The sequence below is a fragment of the Kogia breviceps genome, chromosome 7, assembly GCF_026419965.1.
Source record: "Kogia breviceps isolate mKogBre1 chromosome 7, mKogBre1 haplotype 1, whole genome shotgun sequence".
NCBI lineage: Eukaryota > Metazoa > Chordata > Mammalia > Artiodactyla > Physeteridae > Kogia > Kogia breviceps.
In genome coordinates this window covers 49,079,916-49,100,702 of record NC_081316.1, presented here as the reverse complement: position 1 = coordinate 49,100,702, position 20,787 = coordinate 49,079,916, and the positions used below count along the sequence as shown (strand labels likewise).

Below are 20,787 nucleotides of genomic sequence, written 5' to 3'. Positions count from 1 at the left end.
AGTAAGTCAGAAAGAGAAAAACAAATACCATATGCTAACACATATATATGGAATCTAAAAAAAAAGTAAATGGTCAGAAGAACCTAGGGGCAAGATGGGAACAAAGATGCAGACCTACTAGAGAATGGACTTGAGGATATGGGGAGGGTGAAGGGTAAGCTGGGACAAAATGAGACAGTGGCATGGACATATATACACTACCAAACATAAAATAGATAAGTAGTGGGAAGCAGCCACATAGCACAGGGAGATCAGCTCGGTGCTTTGTGACCACCCAGAGGGGTGGGATAGGGAGGGTGAGAGGGTGGGAGATGCAAGAGGGAAGAGATATAGGGACATATGTATATGTATAACTGATTCACTTTGTTATAAAGCAGAAACTTACACACCATTGTAAAGGAATTATACTCCAATAAAGATGTTAAAAAAAGAGAGAGAGAGAGACATGTACCACAATGTTCATTGCACCTCTATTTACAATAGCCAGGACATAGAAGCAACCTAAGTGTCCATCAACAGATGAATGGATAAAGAAGATATGGCACATATATACAATGGAATATTACTCAGCCATAAAAAATGAAATTGAGTTATTTGTAGTGAGGTGGATGGACCTAGAGTCTGTCATACAGAGTGAAGTAAGTCAGAAAGAAAAAAACAAATACCATATGCTAACATATATATATGGAGTCTAAAAAAAATAGTTATGCAGAAGCTAGGAGCAGGACAGGAATAAAGGCACAGACGTAGAGAATGGACTTGAGGACATGATGAGGGGGAAGGGTAAGCTAGGACGAAGTTAGAGAGTGGCATGAACATATATACACTACCAAATGTAAAAGAGATAGCTAGTGGGAAGCAGCCGCATAGCACAGGGAGATCAGCTCGGTGCTTTGTGACCACCTAGAGGGATAGGGAGAGTGGGAGGGAGATGCAAGAGGCAGAAGATATGGGGATATATGCATATGTATAAATGATTCACTTTGTTATATAGCAGAAACTAACAGACCATTGTAAAGCAATTATCCTCCAATAAAGATGTTTAAAAAAAGAGGGGAAGGAGACTTGAACTTGGGGCAAGAAGAGGGGAACGATCCAGTAGCAAAAGAGAAAGAAAGAGATGAGGATTCTATTAGCCAAGATAGGCTTGATGAGACTGAAGTAACTTTTTTAAAATCTTAGTGGCTTAGTCCAGCAAAAGTTTAATTCTTGCCCCTGTGAAGTGCAGGTTAGCATGAGTCCATTCAGTGACGTGGAGATCTGGTCCCTCCATCGTGTCAATAGCATCTTCTTGACCTTTGGTGCCCAAGGTCACTGCAGCAGGAGAGGAGAGGGATGAAGGAGGCACACAAGCTTTTAGCTAACTTAGCCTGGGAGAGACCCACATCACTCTGTCACTTTCCCTTGCCCAGAAATTGTCAGAAGAGGCTGGGGAATGTAGGAGAGGCCATGGGGTATTTGGTGAGCACTCGTTGTCTCTGCCACAATGATGAAAGCAGGAAAGGGAAATTGCCCCAGCAGGTCCCAAAGAGACTGGAGAGGGTAGCATTACTCATATGAGTAGGGAGGGTGAGCCTCAGCAATTTGGAGAGACCACTTGACCTTAGAAATCAAAGGAAGGAGAGGGGCAAAAAGAAAACAACAACAACGACAATTTAAAAAAACTGACACTCAAAGGAAGAAACTAAGAGGGAGATGCTGAGGATAACCCAGTTAGGAGGCACACATCCACCCTCAGACATCTCCATGTGGTAAGAGGAGACTAACATGGCAGCATCTGGGCCGGGCGCTCTGAGGTGAGGGAAGGGAGCTAGTTTTAGGGGCTAAAGGCAACATGAGAGGGAGTCACCAAAAAGTGGGGAAGAGAAATTCCTCACCCACTGAGTGCTCTGTAGGTGCTGGGTTATAGAAATGAAAGGACCCAACCAGTAGAGTGAATTACATAAATAGAAAAGATAAGTTCTCTCTCAGAGTCTTCCAGAATGATGCTTTTCCCGCTAAAGTTAATAGTTAGGTCCTCATATTAACGGAGAACAGGAAAGAAACAGAGAACACTTATCTCTTGACAGAACTTTTCCATTTTTTTTCCTGACTGCATTGCGTAGCCTGTGGGATCGTAGCTCCCCGACTAGGAAGTGCAGAGTCCCAACCTCTGGACCGCCAGGGAATTCCCAGAACTTTTCCATTTTTACCCAAGTGTTTGTTTTCCAGCAGCCCTCAGCATCCTTAATTTTGCACTGTTATTCACTGTAGTAATGTAAGCTTGCAGTCCATGTTGGGGATTCATTTTCTGCATATTTCATGAGGGAGATAGATGGCATCATGACTCCCAGCATGGTCTCATGGGGCAGAGGCTGGAATGAACTTGGTTTTCCAGAGAATGGATCTTGTCAGAATGAAGGGCTGGCCCAGTATCTCAGAGCATCATTTGCTCTGAGCAGGTAGCTCCTCATGAAGGAGCAGGAAATTATTTATCTGAGAGGAATGTTCACAAAAATAACCACTGAGGGTTATTAAGTAGAGATCTTTCTGACCAAACCACTTTAAATGAATCTCTCCAGTTGTTTCTTGCCTCTTCTGACACATCCTAGCCTTGTGTGGCTGCCACTTGTTGAACCGTGAAAAAAGACTCAGGAAGAACAGCTAAGAGATGTGTTAAGTGCGCCATAAAGTGCTGGAAGGATGACAGAAAAGCATGTGGGTCCAGCTCTCTGGGCTGGCTGTTTTCTGCATCGTCCTGGGATGAAGTCTGAGGGAAGGTCATTCAGACCAGTCTGTCAGAGTCAGAAACATTTGTCTACTGGAGATCTCCCTTCCCTTCAGATATCATGGCCAAAGCTTCAACACCTGGGATGGTGTTAGATTTTAAATATTCCCTCATCACCCTTCTGGTCTCATGGAGGTTCCTGTAATGGAGTTTGATTTTAAATCTTTCCTCTCATGGAGGAAAACAAATATCCATTCAGCATGTACCCTTGGAAGGACTTAGCTGAATATGTTACCTTTACACTGGGCCCCAAAAGCAAAAGAAAAATGTCACACCTGACAAAAGAGGTAAATTCTGAAGCATTCCTTTTCCATAGCCTTTGGCACCCGGCTGTGTGGGGCAGAGAGAAGTGTCAGTCTGTGGAGTCTGTGAAGGAAGTTGGAGGTACCCATGTATCCCACGATGGAGGCATGCAGGTGGCCTGCCATTATTCTCTTTTAGGACTTCCCAAGTAGATAGCTTCTTGGCAGCCTCATACCTCAGCTGGGCCAGCACCCCTGGCCTCCTCTGGACCCTGCATATCATGGGGTTAATCCCTAAATGTCCTTAAGGGACACATCTCCTAGTAACCAGAGATCAAGAGGCCACGTGGGCGTGAGGAAAGCCCTGGATGATTAGTGCCTTGTGCTGTGTGCAAGCTTCATGACCTTTGGCCAGTGACTGGTCTCCCTCAGACTGTTTCCTCTTCTATCAGTATAATGTTAGAAGGACAGGAGTAGTTCTTGCTTTGCCAGCCTTGAAGGGTGAGTGAGAGGCTCACCCAAGAGTGACTAGAAAGGAGGGAACTGCATTGAGCCACATCTGCCCTCTTTGCAGCTGGATATCCTCCTGCTCTAAACTCCAGCAGCATCTCAAGATTTTCCTTACATGGAACTGCTTGCATATCTCTTCTCTCCTACTCTTAAGCCCCGAGGCAAGACTGGGACTTGGTAAGAATTTTAAATGACAATAATCATAATACGACTAATAACATTTACTTTGTGAACTTCTACTACATACCAGGCACCGTTCCAAGTACTGCAGATATATTATTTCCTCTTCTCACAACAACTTCTGCAGGTTGGCAGATATTTTTGTTATTGTTTTATTTAACATATGAATAAACTCTGAAGGGTTAACTTGCCCTGAAAGAAAAACTAGTTAGTGGCATCAAAGGAGGCTTGGTTAACAGATATCAATAGTTATATTGTAGTCAAGGGCAATGGTTCTCAAAAAGTGGTCCCTAGACCAAGAGTATCACCTGAGAGCTTGCTGGAAATAGGACTAGTTCCCAGGGGATATTAATGCTGCTGTCCCAGGACCGCACTTGGAGAGCCACTTGCTTAGGAATTCCTAAACTTTTTGTGCCACCAGTACTTTGACAGTTTGGTGACACCTACAGATTGTGTCTTAGGATAATGTTTTACAATTCATAAAATAAAATACAAAATGTTACAGAAGAAATGGGGTCCAAATATTTTTTAAACTTGTTATATAGTAATATGAATTTCTGCCTTAATTCATTAAATAAGATCTAGCACAGTAGATCTCATAACTTTTATATTTTGGAGTAGTGGTAAGCAGGGGGGTATGTGCCACAACTATAAATTATGAAAATAGCTGTGATTTCTGTTGGTTACAAAAGCACAGCTGCTGCTCATATTACAGTGATCGGTTGCCAACATTTACCATTGAATGTTGTGCTACATCCAGTTAGAGGTTAATGAAAATAAAGATGTAAATTTTTCCCTTGGTGGTAGGCAGCTTCTAAGATGACCCCCAACGACCACCCCCCCACTTCTTGGTCTTCCCATGTCTCTCCTTGAGAGTCCGCTGGACGTACTGACTCCTGACTCACTTCTAATGAATAGAATATGGTAGAAGTGATGGCTGAGATCACTTCTGAGATTAGCTTACAGAAAGACTATGACTTCCCTCTTGGGCATGCTCTCTGTATTAGTCTGCTTGGGCTGCCATAACAAAATACCATAGACTGAGGGGCTTAAACAGCAGAAACTAATGTTCTCAGTTCTGGAGGCTGGATGTCAGCTCAGGGTGCCAGCATGGTCAGTTCCTGGCTCACAGGTGGCTGCCTTCTCACTTGGTGCTCAAGTGACCTTTCCTTGGTGTGTGCAGAGAGGGAAAGAGCTCTCTCTGCCTTCCTCTTCTTATAGGCCACCAATCGTGTTGGGTTAGGACCCCACCCTTATGACCTCTTGAACCTTAATATCTCCTAAAAGCCCTATCTCTAAATACAGTCGCATTAAGGGTTAGCTCTTCAACATTTGGATTTGGTGGGGGACACAATTCTGGGCAAAGCATTCCCTCTGACTCTTTCTTGCATTGCTCACTCTGAGGAAGAGAGCTAGGATATGGTGAGGCAGCCCTGTGAGGGGCCCACATGACAAGGTACTGGGGACCACCAACGATTGCATGAGTGAGCTTGAAAGTGGACCCCACGCCTGCCTCCACTGGTACCTTCAGATGAAACTGCAGCCCTGCCCAATGGCTTGACTGAAGCCTCATGGGAAACCATGAGCCACAGACAGACAGCTAAGCCATTCCTGCCCCACAGAAATGATGAGGTACTAAATATTTGTTGTTTCATAATGCTAAGTTCTGGGGTAATTTGGCATGGAGCAATAGAGAACTAATACACTAGTGCAAGTTCATGGACCTCCTGAATTCTACCCACGAATCCTTAAGAATTCCCCACCATAGCCATTATCCTTTCACAGGCTTTACCCAGAGGGAAGAAGGGCTCAAGTGGGTCAGGGGCAATCAAAACAGGGCCTTCCCTCCGAGAGAAGCGGCTCAGCCAAGCTGAGAACACGGCTGCCATGACGTGGGCAGGGTGAGTGATGACGTAACAGCTGTTGGCTGCTCTTTGCTGCTGTTCTCCTGGATTCATGGATTCTCCCTGGGGGCAATAGGCCTACTCCTTCTGTGAATCATAGTCCTTATAGATCTTGGGGTGTTATGCTGGGAAGCACCTGAGACTAAATCCAGTCGAAACCCTTCTTTTTCTGAGGAGGGAACTGGGGCTCAGAGATAAAGAGACTTACCCAAGATGACTTCATTAGTGGAAGAGCTGGATCTAAAAGGAGTGTACCCTGACACCTCAGTGCAATGCTCTTTTCTATTCTCTAGTCATTTCTACCAGAAGATGTTGTGGGGTTTTTAAAAATATATATTTTAATAGCTTTTAATAGCTTCATCAATTCTTCTGACAGAGATGAAAATTTTATTTTATTTTTAAAATTAAAAAACAATTTTATTGAAATATAGTTGATTTACAATGTTATGTTAGTTTCAGGTGTACAGCAAAGTGGTTCAGTTATACCTATATAAATATGTATATTTAAGAAGATGTTTTGAGAAGGATTCAATTCTGATGTCAGCCTGTGTGCTCTTAAGTATCATGTATTCTATGTCTTTCCTTAACGCTTTAGAAATTATTACCTCTAAGCTGCATAAATCAGCGATTTAATATGTTTTTTTTCCTTCCCCAAAGCCCTGCTATTTTCTTTTTTTTTAAGAACTCTTATGATTTATTCTCTTAACTTTCAAGCCCTGCTATTTTCTGAAGTACTAAATCTTTGAAGCAGCTGAGAAACTGTTAAAATGTTTGTAAAAACTAAATAATCCCCCTAAAGACAGAGACATGAGCCGTTCTCTGGAGCACATTGTAGCCAAAGCCCTTTGTCTATTGTAGATATCAAAAAAGATAATCTCCTGCTTGAAGCCTTTCTCCAAAGAGCCCCAAACTCTTACACATGTAATCTTGCTATGGCTAGGACAAACCTTGATACTCCCACTGACAGATGGAGAAACTGAAGTTCAAAAAGGCTTGGTGCCCCCTCCCAAGGCATCTATAAAATGGGTAGTAGTCCTGAGTAAAGAGCTCCAGGGTGCCATAAAATCCTCCCTGAATTCTTTACCTTCCACCAGCATCAGGACATCTGCTGCAATACATGCAGCTACATGGCAGACTGTGACACCCCATCACCTCTGGGTCACATTGTCCTGTCACTTTGGGAATCACAAAGGGGCTTTGCGATGAGACCAGATTAAATATCCCAGTTCCAACCCTTACTAACTGTCTGGCCTTAAATAAGTTCCCCAACCCCTCTGACCTCCTCTTCCTCTCTGGAAAAATTAGATATTAATTCCTTGTTTTCTCTCCAGACCGTGAGCTCCTGGAGGGCTAGCATACCAGTCCAGTCACCAGTGCAGGCAAGGCACCAGCCACCCAGTACATGCTCGATACATGTCTGCTGAACTGCCAAGTTGTTGGGAGAACTAAGTAGACATTCCACCTAAATTCCCTAACGTCATGTCTAGAACATATGTGGATTCCTTTCTCAGGTGTTTTTACATGCAGAGCCTGGGCTCCCTTGTGTAGAAATCTCAGAGGCTGGAAATTCCCCTCTCCAGTCATTGGAGATAATATTTCTGTCACACGGGGCTTAATTTGGGAATGGACTGACCTCCCCTATGCCCAAGAAAATAGGATTCCTTCAGTTGATTAGGGCCCTAGGAACTACCCACTCCCAAATGCAGAATCCAGCAGCAGAGATAAAATAACACAAAAAAATCAGACAAACTGGTTGTCAACCCTGGCTATACACCAGAATCCCCTTGGGAGTTTTTACAAATAAACATACAGGCCAAGGCTCCATCTCCAAAATCTGATTCAGGAAGTCTGAGATGGGTCTGGACGTAACATTTTTTTCTGTAGTTGACTGTGATGTCTTGCCTGGTTTAGGAGTCTTTGCATTGGACACATATAAGTTATTATTATTACTCTTTTTAAAATCTTCCAAGCAGGGAGAGGTCAAAACAATAGTTATCGAATAAAACAGCACATTCCTTTCAGAAAGGAGTATCTTAGTGAACTGTTTCAGCGACCACCTACAGGCAGGGAATTCTGATTTCTAAGAGTTGATCTCCGTGACTCATTCCCGTGAATTCACACGTTCACATGCTGTCTCATCCATAGATGCCACAGGTTGGTAACAGCCTTCTGAGCTGCTCCTTTGGATCAATCCTGATTCAACACGCAGCAGAACACAGGATGGGTTTAAGGGAGTGCTAGATGTCTGGAGGAATTTCCAATCACCCCTGAGCATTTTGTGCAGAATCCAAGGACCCCAGCTTTGGCTTGGTGCCTCTGCAGGGTATATTGAGGGTCAGTGGAGTGTGCTTATCAGCTTTGCTGCAGAATACATGCTATCATTTCACCTTGTGAAGCCTCCTTGATGGGGGCAATTATGTTGTCCATCATCAGTGGGGAGCTCTTGGAATAACTTCTCCCATATTACATAACACTTCCCACCCACACATCCTCTCCATCTCACCCCTTCCAATCTTCCTTCTTCTCTCTCTGCTAACTTATCCATTAACTTCTGCCCAGTTTTTCATTTCCTAAAGCTGTAATTGCTTATAACAGCTCTGGTAATTTGCTAGCAGCTCCGAAAACAGACAGCTTCAGCACCTGCCTTTCTAAATGTGTAATTTTGCAATACAGATCCCTTAACCCTTCTCTGAGTGCCCCCTTGCAATTTCATCTTTCTTAACTTCACATATGTTCACATCACCTGAAATGCCCTTTCTTCTTGTCACTTTCCCACTTTGGTACTCCTGACAACTCCTGTCTTTCCTTCATGGTTCAATTCAGTTGTTTCCGTTTCTGGGAAACTTCCTCTGGCCACCTCTCTCCAACAATCAGCTATATACATGATTGTCTCCTGAGAAATAGGAGACATTTGAGGGTAGAGATGCTGTGACCCTCTTCTTTGTATCCCCAGTACCTACCATATGGCAGAAGTCCTGTGAATATTTATTGGATGGATGAATGAATTGATCCAATGGTCAGAGTCAACAACCTACCCAGGAAACATTTTTAGTGTTACTGCTGAGTAGCAGTTCAGCATAGAAGTTCTGTGCCCCAATAGAGATGGAGTTTTGAGTACATGGTTGATGGATTAATTTATTTATAAAATAGATTAATAAATTTATTAATAAATAAATAAATTTATTTATTTATTTATTGACTATCCCAGTTAGCAAAGTGCCAAGCCATAGATGCTTGAAAGAGTTATACCCTGATGAGCTGCAACTTTTGAGGGATCACAGAAGGCAGTCTCAGCAATGGGGCCAGCTTTATCGGTGTGCAGCCTTTGCAACTGTACAGGGCCCCGTGTTTAGAAAGGCCCCGTGTTGGTTTAATGTTCTGCTGTGGCTGCATTGAACTTCTTCACCCTTTTTTGCAATTGAAGTATAGCTGATTTACAATATTATGTTAGTTTCAGGTGTGTACAGCAAAGTGACTCAGATATATACATATATATGTATATGTATATACATATATATATTCTTTTCCATTACAGGTTATTACAAAATATTGAATATAGTTCCCTGCACTATACAGTAGGTCCTTGTTGTTTATTTTATATACAGTAGTGTGTATCTGTTAATGCCTCCCCCTTTGGTAACCATAAGTTTGTTTCCTCTGTGAGTTTGTTTCTGTTTTGTAAGTAAGTCATTTGTTAACATTTTTCAAACAAGTGTCCCTAGACTCCATATATATGCGTTAATATATGATATTTGTTTTTCTCTTTCTGACTTACTTCACTCCATATGACAGACTCTAGTAGGTCCATCCACGTCTCTACAGATGACCCAATTTCGTTCCTTTTAATGGATGAGTAATCCAAAAATGAGGGAATGTATGTATACATATAGCTGATTCACTTCACTGTACAGCAGAAACTAACACAACATTGTAAATCAACTATACCCTAATAAAATAAATAAATAAATGAATTTATGAAGGATAAACAGAAACACACACACCCACACACACAAGGACCCCTGCATTTTTATGTTCTGTGAGAACTCACAACTTGTGGCCAGTCTTACCCTGCAGAGCCGGTGCCAGCCCAACTGACAAGTCCCCAAGAAGTTTATGATACAGTCAGGATCTCTCTCTGTGGCTGGTGCTGCCTTCTGTCTTTTTTTTTTTTTTTTTGACTATTCAAAAAGAGTCAAAAGAGACTACTGACCCCCAGAGTTGGTATTTTGCATGTGGGAATGTGCCAGGATTAGTTATCACCCAATGAAAAACTTTTAGAAGGCACTTAAAGCAGACATAATTAGAGAGTCTATTTAAAAGTCATTTCTGACTTCAGAAGTAATTGCAATTCCATGGACCTCCTCAGGGCAACTTTCTGCTTTATTTCCTATCACCTGAAGGCATATTTTAAAGACGGAAAAGAACGTTCAGTTTGAGCTCTTTCACTGTGATAGAATTTTATTTGCCTCCCACAGACAATGAGAGAAGAATTTGAGGCTAGCAACTTTCTTCTACTGCTTAATTAAATAGTTTTAAGAATGTATCCCTTGAAATAACTTTATAATAAGAACTTTGACCCCCAAAAAAGTGATTTTCTAAGTAAAGTCAGTGCCTTTCTGAGCAAATACTAAAATGAGGAATGCAAAGATCCAGAAAAATAATCTTATAAAAATACCTTTTTCTACAATTATTTCAAGTAGTATGTATGTTGAGAAATAAACTGGCCTGGAAAATAACCTGAAAACTTGACTACTCTCTAAGATTGATACTAAAGAATTATTTTCTATGTACATGAGTTTTATAATAGTTCTATTACTTATTACAAACATGATCTGTGTCCACTGTGTAAAATCTGGAAGGACAGACAAAAAGAAAAAAACAGTCAATTCTAACCAATGTTACCATTTGGATAGAAGTCCCTTCCACCTTATTCTTTACAAAAATGGGTTTCTAAACTAGATACTGTTTTGTAACCTGCTTTTTTCACTGGCTTGCAAACGTATTTCTGAGTCACTATATACTCTTTTATACTTTTACATACTAATATATATAGTATTCTGTGATATGAGTGTACTGTGCTTTATTCAGCCAGTCCTTATTCTTGGAAAGTTGTGTAGTTACTAGTTTATTTCACAAATGAGAACATCTATTTAGCAATAGCTTTGTATATAATCTATGAATGTTTTATGTACATTTTTAGTATTAAATATTTCTGACTTCTCGACTTTGCACTGTTGGGAGGCTCTTCAGTTCTTTGGCCCGTGCATTTGCGGTGGGCATGTAAAGGCAGTGTGCACACCACCCCTACCTTCATCGTGTTAGCTGCCTCATCATATGCTTGCTGTGGCCCCCTGGCTGTTGAACATTCATTCTCTCCTGTTGTGTGCTATGCCCTGGACTCAGAACCAGGATACAAAGATAATAATACACAGTCCCTTAGCAGGGTCAGGGAGTGGGGAGTATCAGATGAAGGCAGTCAAAAGGTACAAACTTCCCATTATGAGATAAATAAGTACTAGGGATGTAAGGTACAACATGATAAGTATAATGAACACTGCTGTATGTGATATATGAAAGTTGTTAAGAGAGCAAATCCTATGTGAGTTCTCATCACGAAGAAAAGATTTTTTTTCTTTTTTAAAAAATTTCATATCTATATGTAAGTCACATCATTATGTACACCTTAAACTTATACAGGGCTATATGTTAATTATATCTCAATAAAACTGGGGGGAAAAGTAAAGTGGAAAGGAAGAAAAAAGACGCCCTTCTGCCTAAATGATACATTAATCTAGTGGGAGAAAGGATATAAATATAACTCATGAGAATGCAATAATGATGTGAAGGAAGCAAAGGGAAGGGAGCAACTGGGGAAGTTAAGGAAGCTGTCCCAGAGGAGACCCTGCAAAGAATATGTAGGATTTTGACAAGCGAAGGCGGGGACGAGGGTGTTTGAGTAGAAGGGAAAGCACGAGCAGAGACCTGCAAGAGTAAATGTGAGTGTGTCTTCAGGAGTGACTGGAGTAGACCATCCAACAGGGAAGTGGAGCAGGAAATGACCTGGAGAGTGTGAGTTGGGACCAGACTGGAAAGGACTGGAAAGCCATTCTCAATCGTTTTTACTTCTTGCTGTAAGAAGTGAGAAGTCGGTAACTATCTTGAGCAGGTGGGGCAGGACTGGACCCAGCGTTTTAGGAACTTAACTCTGGTTAAATTTAGCCAGGAAGGGATGGAGTCCGAGTTTGCCATTAGGGGTCTCTTGCAACAGTGTAGGTGAGAGAGGGTGGAGCCTTGCCTGACTGTGAGTCCAGGCCACAGACATTCAAGAGGTCTCTCAGAGGTAGAATCAAAAGAACTCAACATTCCAGTTCAGGTAGGATTGGAAGACATGCAGGAAACCCTGAACTATCTGATAGCTAAGATATTAGTTTAACACATAGTTAATAGTTTACATAATTCCTTGTCAAGTTGCTAAGCTCCTAGAATTAGGGAAGCATCTTTTGGGCTCCACTTCACCTCAGCATGGTGCCTGGAATAGTCCAACAAGTGGCATTTGACAAATCCTTATTAAATGGGAGGGTAATAGCCAGGGTCTCTGGTGAGAAAGACAGAACCCTTGTGCTTCTCAAAAGTACTATATTTTAAGGATAAGGCTATTACAAAGGAATGCAATGACATATTCAAGAACCAAAGCTTTGTTTAGCATTTTCCTTCAAAAGGTAATCCTTATAGCTTAAATAAGAATGTGCCTTAATCACCACGCCTGGGTCCTAAAGACTGAAATCTAAATGTACTTGTGGGATTTCAAGCACTGATAAATAGACATTCATGAAGGCAGGAGAAAGTGTTGGTTCAAAACAAGTTATTAGACTGCCTAGATCATGGGATTGAGGGACTGACAGCCACGGGACATGAAGGAACTGTAAGGGGCAATTTCAATGCTCTGTATCTTAATGCAGATAGTGGTTCCATGGAGATGTACACTTCTCAGAATTTATGAGCTAGACACTTAAAATGTGTTCAGGTTATTGTACATAAATTATGACACCTCAGTATATCAATCAAGCTGATATGAAAGCAAATGATTAAACCGAAATTAAAAGTATTTCTAGAGTATGATTGTTGAGACTGTTTCAAATTACTTTTTTCCTAGATATCTATTCTGTATAAGTTCAAGTCCCTTTAGAAAAGCCAGTTTACAGCAATTTAGTACAACCCCCATTTTCTGTGTGCTGCCTACAGGCCAGATCCTGTGCAGGCACTGGAGGATAGTGTGAAGGTCACAGACACGGCCCTGCCCTGACAGAGTCAAAGCAGCTGCCAGCATGAGGCCCCCTGAGTAAGAACAGAGCTCTTGTAGGTTCCTTAGGCCCAGGGAGCTTGATCTCAGAAGGAGGGGAGAAAACATTTTTAAAGACCAGGTAAAAAAAAGTCTCAGTGTAACTTGCTGTGTTGGCTGCTCTGGCCATTTGGTTTGGGTGCTGATTCTAACACCTCTAACAATCTCAAGTATCAAGCTGAGTTCTCCTAACACTAGGTGAGATCCTTGGGAATGATCCTAGCAGTGGGCGTTATTTCTCACTGAGGTATAAAAGCCTTGCAGTAAACTGTATGTGTGAACGCTCAACATGTAACTGAATGGTATGAAACTACTGTGTTAAGTTTTCATCCCATCCAGAAGAGTCCAAGAGCTCATCATCACTGGGTTTAACGTGGACTTTTCCTTTGGTGACTCAGCACATTTATGCCCAGGTCTAGCAACTTAATGGCCAGTTGGAGGAGAGGGTCAGCCCTTTGAAAATAAAAATGAAACCAACTCCATTAACTAACTTGCAAATGAATCACAATGCTGGAAGATCATCTTACACTTCAATGGACTAGGTTCTATCATATTAAAAATGAAGACACCTGAGACCCAACGAGGTTAAGCTACATGAGTACACTTGGGAAACCCATGGGCTAAAAGCAAGATCTCCTGTCTTCCAAGACTGCACCACATTGCCTTCATTGCCAAGCATTTAAAACTTTGACTTTTCTGTACAGTCCATGCTCCCCAAATAGTCTCTCTTCCTTCTTTTCATTTGGCCCTGTTGAGAGGAACCTAGCCTCCATTTAGAAATCTTCCAAGGGAGGGAATATAGATGCCCCTGGCAACCCACCCGCCCCAGGGTTTCATAGCCTTCTCTCTGGGAATTTGTACATGCTATTTCTTTCCTCTCACCCCACTCCACAAAATGCCACTACCTGTTACTTCCTTTGAGCAAATCGGGATTTTAAGCATTCTCCGTTTACTTGACTTTAATCCTCTGAAGGCCTGCCTGCTCCATGTGCCACAGTTAATGCGCAGAAACTTCACATGCAATGAAAATCATACTTCTCTTGGTAGTCTGGCATTTCAGCATCTGAAGAAGCTAAGTAGCTCCGTCCTCATTAAATTAAGCGCAAATTGGAGAAGAGAATTACGTACTTTAAAACACAGACGCGAAATGATGGATTAATGCTATATCTTAATATAACATGTCGTGACATGCAGTGAGAGCATTAGACCAATTAGCAAGCAAGTCTTCTGCTCGGGTTCATCTTTTCTATTGGGTACGTAGCGAAAAGCTGGTGATCTGAAGGATGGCATTTATCAAACGCGCTTGGATAGAAAGTTTCCACTTTAGTGACGGGACCTGCCTTCATTTAACAAAGACAGCCCCCATTGCCGGGTAATACAGCAAAAGACCCAAGTGCTCCTCTAAAAGTATTGCCTGCACGTTGGCATTTATGCATTTGACTTGATTTCTAGAAACCACTGAAATCTGTTGCAATTGTGTCTAAATTGGAGTTTAGATACATTCCAAAAATATATCCTGATCTTTTCTTCAGAACTACCAAATCACAAGTGATAACACTTAGCAGGTTTGTTGGTTTGGGTGCCCACCCTGCCCCAACCTTTTCTAGTCTTACTTTCATGTAAGTCTGAATGGTAACAGGAAGGAAAGGTAAACAGTAAATCTCCCTGTTCCTCCTGATGTGAATGTGCAAGATACTGTCAGAAGTAAAATATACGGGGAGTGGGGGGAGTTTGGGTCAGCAACTTGTTGGGGATGGTTTTCTGCAGTGATAAAGCAGAAACTCCCTGACCCTAAGCTTTAAAGGAACAGAACCTACCCACAGGGGAGCCGCGGTCTTTGTGTGGCTGATCAATGTCAGCCTTGTAAATGCAGGGTTCCAACAACAGGGCTAGCGGGCTTGAGCTGGAAGCTTGAAAAACACAGCCTCTCCTGCCTGGGGGTCTGAGCAGAGCCGAGGGCCTCTGAATAGGGCTGGGAGAGAAATCTGCAGACTGGGAACACAGGCAATATTTTTGATTAGATTTCAGCTATCTGTCCCAGTGAAGGAAACACAGGCAGTCATGAAAAGCACCTTCCCTTCAGGCCTTGCTGCCCCAGAGAGCAGCAGTGTGCAAACCCAGCCCCTACCTCTGCTAACTCAGTGGGTTGGAGTACTATGGTTTTCAGAACAGGGTCAGATGATCTTCAAGCCTGAAGCGGAATCTTAGCCAGGAGCATATCTCCTGAAAATAGGACTTTGTCCCTCCTGCTTACCTACATATGCTAGTGGCACCAGGGAAATCCCGCAGCCCTTGGTTTATGCATCAGTGAAGTGGGTGTTGTCAGCACACGCTCAGATGAAAGATCCTGCATGAACTTCCTGCCCCATCTTATTGTTGCTAAGAGTGCTCTTCCATATGCTGGGGCTGCGAGTCAAATCCCCAGGGAATGTGTGTGATTTGAAAACCCATGTGGTGCATTTATGTCAATCACTGATCTGTTTCCATAAATGCATTTTTGTGCCTTTGAGAGGTGTCCTGACACTATCCAGTCAGTCAAGGCAGCTTCCAGGGCACACAGTCAGCTCTGACACCCAGGCAGGGTTATTGTTTTTCAGGTGCAACCTTGATCACCTCCGCGATCCTCTGTGTATTTACACCCCAGGAATTTATGTTGAAAAGTTTAATCTTGCAGCCCAGCCACCTGTAAAAGTAGCCAGAAAGCATCGCTAAAACACCTGCTTTGGGGCCTTATTTCAAGGGGGAGCAAGGAAAGAGCAAAGACTTCTTGTTTTTCATCCCAGCACCAATAAAATCAGAGGTTGATGTTTGATGTTTATATAATCACATGGTGGTTATTTTGAAAGAGAAATAGAAGTAAATGATGAAACTTTGGAAAAAATGGACTCTCTGGAATGGAACCATGAACAAACTCTCAGTATTGATCTTCTGGTTAAAGCCACATAATGCAATTTCTGTCATTCCCTCCAGATATATGATTTTATTGGTTTTCTTGGAATTTTGGCTTCAGGGAAACTGTACATTGAGGGAGTAAAATGTTTAACTCATTACTGCCAAAGGCCTGTCCCCATGGTGAGATGGTATAGTAGAAAACAACAGTGCGTAGGCCCTCCCTGTAAGAGCTTACGTTCTAGGGGTCCATGATTCGCAAAAGACATTTTCAGGTAGTTGTCATAGCTAAAGTCATGACTAATGACTGTCTTCATTAAGAGCGTTTAGGATCAACATGATGCTTTTTCAGCCTATGCAGTTGTTATGTTTTCTTTCTTATAAACTGTAACTCCTAGTGAATTTGAGGTTTATAAACCATTTTGAAGTGCTGAGCTCCTCGGATGAAAACAGTTAAATCAATCTTCAGAATCGGAAGTTGGTCCAATCATCATTCACTGATTTGTTGGTTGTTAATGAACATTTCCTGGTTGATAGGTTTTAGCTTTAGTATATATTAAGCTAAAATGGTATTTTGATAACTATGTGCATTTCTTTAAGTCATGGAACTGGAGACCACCCTCTGACTAGATCCTCTCCCTCCTTTAATGGGGTGCTCTAGGCTTACTGGCCACTGTATTTCTTTTTTCCCTTTATATTCCCTTATGACCGCATCCATTCTTATGCTCTGCTGGCTCTCTGAATGCTGAAGACCCTCAAAAGTGTACCTCCAGTTTGGACCTCTCCTCCGATCTCCAGCCTCCTCTGCTAACTTCCTACTTGAATGTCCACTTAAATATAAAATGTCCATCTCACACGTAATCGATGCAAAACAGGGCCCGTGATCTTCATCCAGATCCTAGTCTTCCTGCAGTCAGTCCTCTCCATGGCAGCTGATGATAACTCCCTCTTTTCAGTCGCTCGGGCCCAAACCTCAGAGTCATTCTGGGATCTTCTCTTTCGTTCACATCCCACATCCTGCCGGCTCCATGGTGAGAAAGCGATCTGTTCTCACCACCTCCAAGTTCAGAATACATTTAGGGCGCCTCACTTCTCACACCCACGTGTTCAGAGTACATCTGGAGCCCGACCACCTCGCACCCCTTCCAACACCACCGTCCACTCCAGCTGCCCTTATTGCACACCTGTCTTCCTGCAGGAGACTGCCAGTGGGTCTCTGCTTCCTGTCTTGCTGTTCTGTTCATAACCAGCTGCCTGAGCGATCATGTTAATATCTAATTCATATCGTGTGACTCCCCTCCTCAGAGCCCTCCGGCACTTCCCAGCTACCACCAGCCACCACCCCACCGGGCGATCTGCTCCCCAATGCGTCACCGGCCTGCTCTCATCTCCTGCGTCTCTCTTCTTCACTCAGCTCACACTGGCCCTCTCCCCCATGCTCCTCAAACGCAAGCTCGGCTCCCACCCCAGGCTTGCCTGGGGCCCTCGACCTGCAGTGTCCTTCCTCAGATTTCTGCACAGCTCACTCCCCCACCTCCATCAGGTCGTCACTCAAATGCCAAACTTCCAACCACCTGTATTAAAAGGACCACCCTTTCCCCCAGCTCCCAAGCTCCCTCTCCCCCCAGCACTCACAATTTCCCCCCATTATGGCTTCATTTTGCTCCCTTTTTAACTCCCTAACATACCATGTATTTTACTGATTCTTTGTTCTTGTTCATTTCTTATTTACTCTCACCAGAAAGTAAAAATTTCCCACAGGAAATGTTTGACTCTTGTCCATTATGAGAATCTCTAGCCTTTGGAATAGTGCCCAAGAGCCTCTAGATAACGATTTGTCGAATTAATTAATTAATTTGTCTTTCTCTTTCTGTGGCACATGTTGACCCTTATACCTACTGGCATCTTAGAGTTTTTCTTAAGGATGCATGGGGTCCTTTAATATATTAAGAAGATCCAACTATTTCTTTTTTTATTAAGTTGCTGGATTGTTTATTAGGAGATGCATAGTAATCCTCAGGGTAACAGTTTCAGATGGAGGTTATAAAGATATAAAGAAATTGCTTGAGGGCTTGAATAATAATAGGTTATATGTTCTTTACTGTTTTCAAAACATTTTTCATCTTACTGGTGGCCTAGGCAGGTAAGAAAGACTGTAACTTGTCCAAGCCACATGAGCCAGAAGAATTGAAGTCAGTTTCTCTAACATGATCAAGACAGTTGGTCAGTTATTTGAAAACATTGAAGTAAGGACTCATAACAACGTGACACATGCATGCAAAACGTTTTGCTTTAGATCCAACTATTTCTGATATTTGTTACCAATATTTTCCGTTTCCTTACCATTTGGTTCAGTTGTATAGTTGTTATAAACTGAAGTCGTCGTAGGAGCAAAGCCGTTGGTTTCCATAGTTACCGTTTTTCTTTGTGTGGCCCTTAGACAGTCATCAAAGCCACAGTCTTCTAGTGCAGAGAGCATCCGGCTGCGTCCCTCTCCGCTCACGCTCTCACGTCTCCCACAGGCACCAACAGGAAGGTCGTGTACTCCCTGGCCGACTCGGCCAACGGGTTCTTCTCCATCGACAGCTCGTCTGGCATCATCATCCTGGAGCAGCCGCTGGACCGAGAACAACAGTCCTCCTACAGCATCAGCGTGCAGGCCACCGACCAGAGCCCCGGCCAGGCCCTGTCCTCTCTGGCCACTGTCACCATCGTCGTCCTGGACATTAACGACAACCCCCCCGTGTTTGAGAGGAGGGACTACCTGGTGACGGTGCCTGAGGACACCTCCCCTGGCACCCAAGTCCTTGTTGTTTTTGCCACCAGCAAAGATATAGGCACAAATGCCGAGATTACATACCTCATCCGGTCTGGAAATGAGCAAGGGAAATTTAGGATCAACCCAAAGACAGGTGGGTAAACAGCAACCAACTTAGAATCTAAGGCTTCACTATACCCTGGTTCTCCTCCTAACGCTCTAATCAACCGCCCTTCTGGGTGGAAACAAGTCTTCTCATAGCAGGACCTGCATGCCGACCCCAGAGTGCCCTCTGACACTCTGTTCCAAGGATGCCCCCTGCTAAGTTTCAGCTCCTTGCTGTGGGCTCACTGGGCAAATACTTGGCCCCTAGGTTGGCTCCAGGATTTTTCAGATTGGCAAGCTCGGGAACAGTAATGGGGTTCAAGATGGGGAGATAGTATTTGCAGATGGAGCATAAGGGTCTGTTTGTTTCTCTCTTTTCTGTTTGTTTGTTTTTGTTACTTGGGTCCTATATTTCTGTGTTGGAACAGCTCCTGAGGATTAGCCTCCAGTTGCCACTGTCCACACTCAGGCTGCCACTCTCTGGTCACCTACCAAGGCAGACGTTAATGAGTGATCTACACGGTGACCTTCTAAACCCAGCACCCAGCCGGCTGGAATGGGCATTGTATTTGATTCCTGCTCCTCGTCAGAACACTGCCACTTCTCACCACGCCCTTTTCAAACTCTGGGAGAGGATGTGGCATCTCCTGGGGAAGAGATGTCTAGAAAGAAACCAAGAGGACAAAAATAGAACCCTAGGGCTTTTTCTTCCTCAGGGAGTTAATAACTATTAGGGCTGTTTTGAGTAAATGAAGAGGATAATTCAGAAAAAAGTTTGGCTACTCTTTGAAAAGTAAACATACTCACCCTTGCGTTTTCAAAGAGTGTTTATATTAATATTTTCAAAGCTCTTTTATGGATATTCTTATTTGTTTACCTATCCCCCTATGAATAAGCAAGGCAGCCCCATTTCACAGATAAGAAAGGTGAGTCCCTCATACCTTCTGGCCACTGGACATAATTCCGTCATCACTCAAGGAATATGTACTTGTTGAGCAAGAGGGCAAAGGAGGTCTGTTTTCTGTTGGATAATTCAAGAAATATGAGCAAGAAACTATCGCAATTAGCAATGTTCATTTAGCATGGCAGATACACCAGATTCCTATTAAGTCATTAGTTATTTCTCCCATTTTCTGTATGAAAAAATCACCTTCAGAGAGGTTAATTTTTCCAATGTGAGTAAGTTGTGGGTGGTGCAGGGATCCAGGATTTGAAGTCAGATCTCCCTGACTCTGGAATACATGCTCTAACCTCTAAATAGCACTGCTATGTCATGGGGGTGTAAAAATTGAAGGACATGTAGTCCCTGCCTTAGTATAGGAGGGTGGAAACATTAATGGAGGGATTGCAGCAGCAGCTTCTCCCACCAGTAACCCTGTTTATTAAGTGCATTACTTCAAATTTAAATGTATGGGGATTTTCCTCATTTAAATATGTGTTAGCCTTAGCATGTCTAGTTATGGCCATTGTATACGAATACCATGGGGAAAATGGTTGAGTACTGTTTAAATCTGGCTCTGGATAACGAGGCTGGGATGCAAAATAAAGCACTAGGGGTGGTAATTGCTAAGAAAACATAATTATGGAGAGAAAGAGGCTCTTGCTTTAGGTACGACTTCTATTTCTCACCTTAAGTAGAAGGGCAGGCGTAGCTCTCTGAGAAGCTGCCTGTCTGGAAAGAGAACAGATGTGATGTACTCACCTTGGTCCTAGTGACTGTTTTCCAGGTGGGGGAGAGAGGTAAATGCCCTTGAGAACTGCTCTGCAGACGGTACAATGACCAGCTACCAAGTGCAGAAGGCAAGACTGGGTCGCCCACCAGAAGGGCCTAGGACGGGAGGGAAAGAGCACTCAAGGAGCCCCTCGTGGAGGTGCCCCCAGCTAGCTGCTTTCACCTGTTCTACTTGCTTAATTTAAGTCACTCTGTGCCATGGGTATTAGCTCTGCTCTGTAGTTGTAGACACTAAACTCACACTTGCTATTTGGCAACGGATTCCCAGGTGTTTCCTTTTCCGTCACATCACTATATCCTGAACTTTCTGAGGTCTTTGTCCTCTTTGTGCCATAAAAGTTTTAGAAAAGCACCTTAGAAG

General features: G+C 43.0%; 1 protein-coding gene across 2 annotated transcripts in view; it reads left to right on the top strand.

The window, feature by feature from the left end:
* The window catches only part of FAT3 (FAT atypical cadherin 3), a 719,190-nt gene that overhangs the window by 640,329 nt on the left and 58,074 nt on the right, over positions 1 to 20,787 (top strand). For both annotated transcript variants that reach the window (XM_067038291.1, XM_059068671.2), the window contains one exon: positions 18,354 to 18,743. In XM_067038291.1, the coding sequence (XP_066894392.1) occupies positions 18,354 to 18,743 (390 nt within the window). The remainder of the gene's footprint in view (positions 1 to 18,353; positions 18,744 to 20,787) is intronic.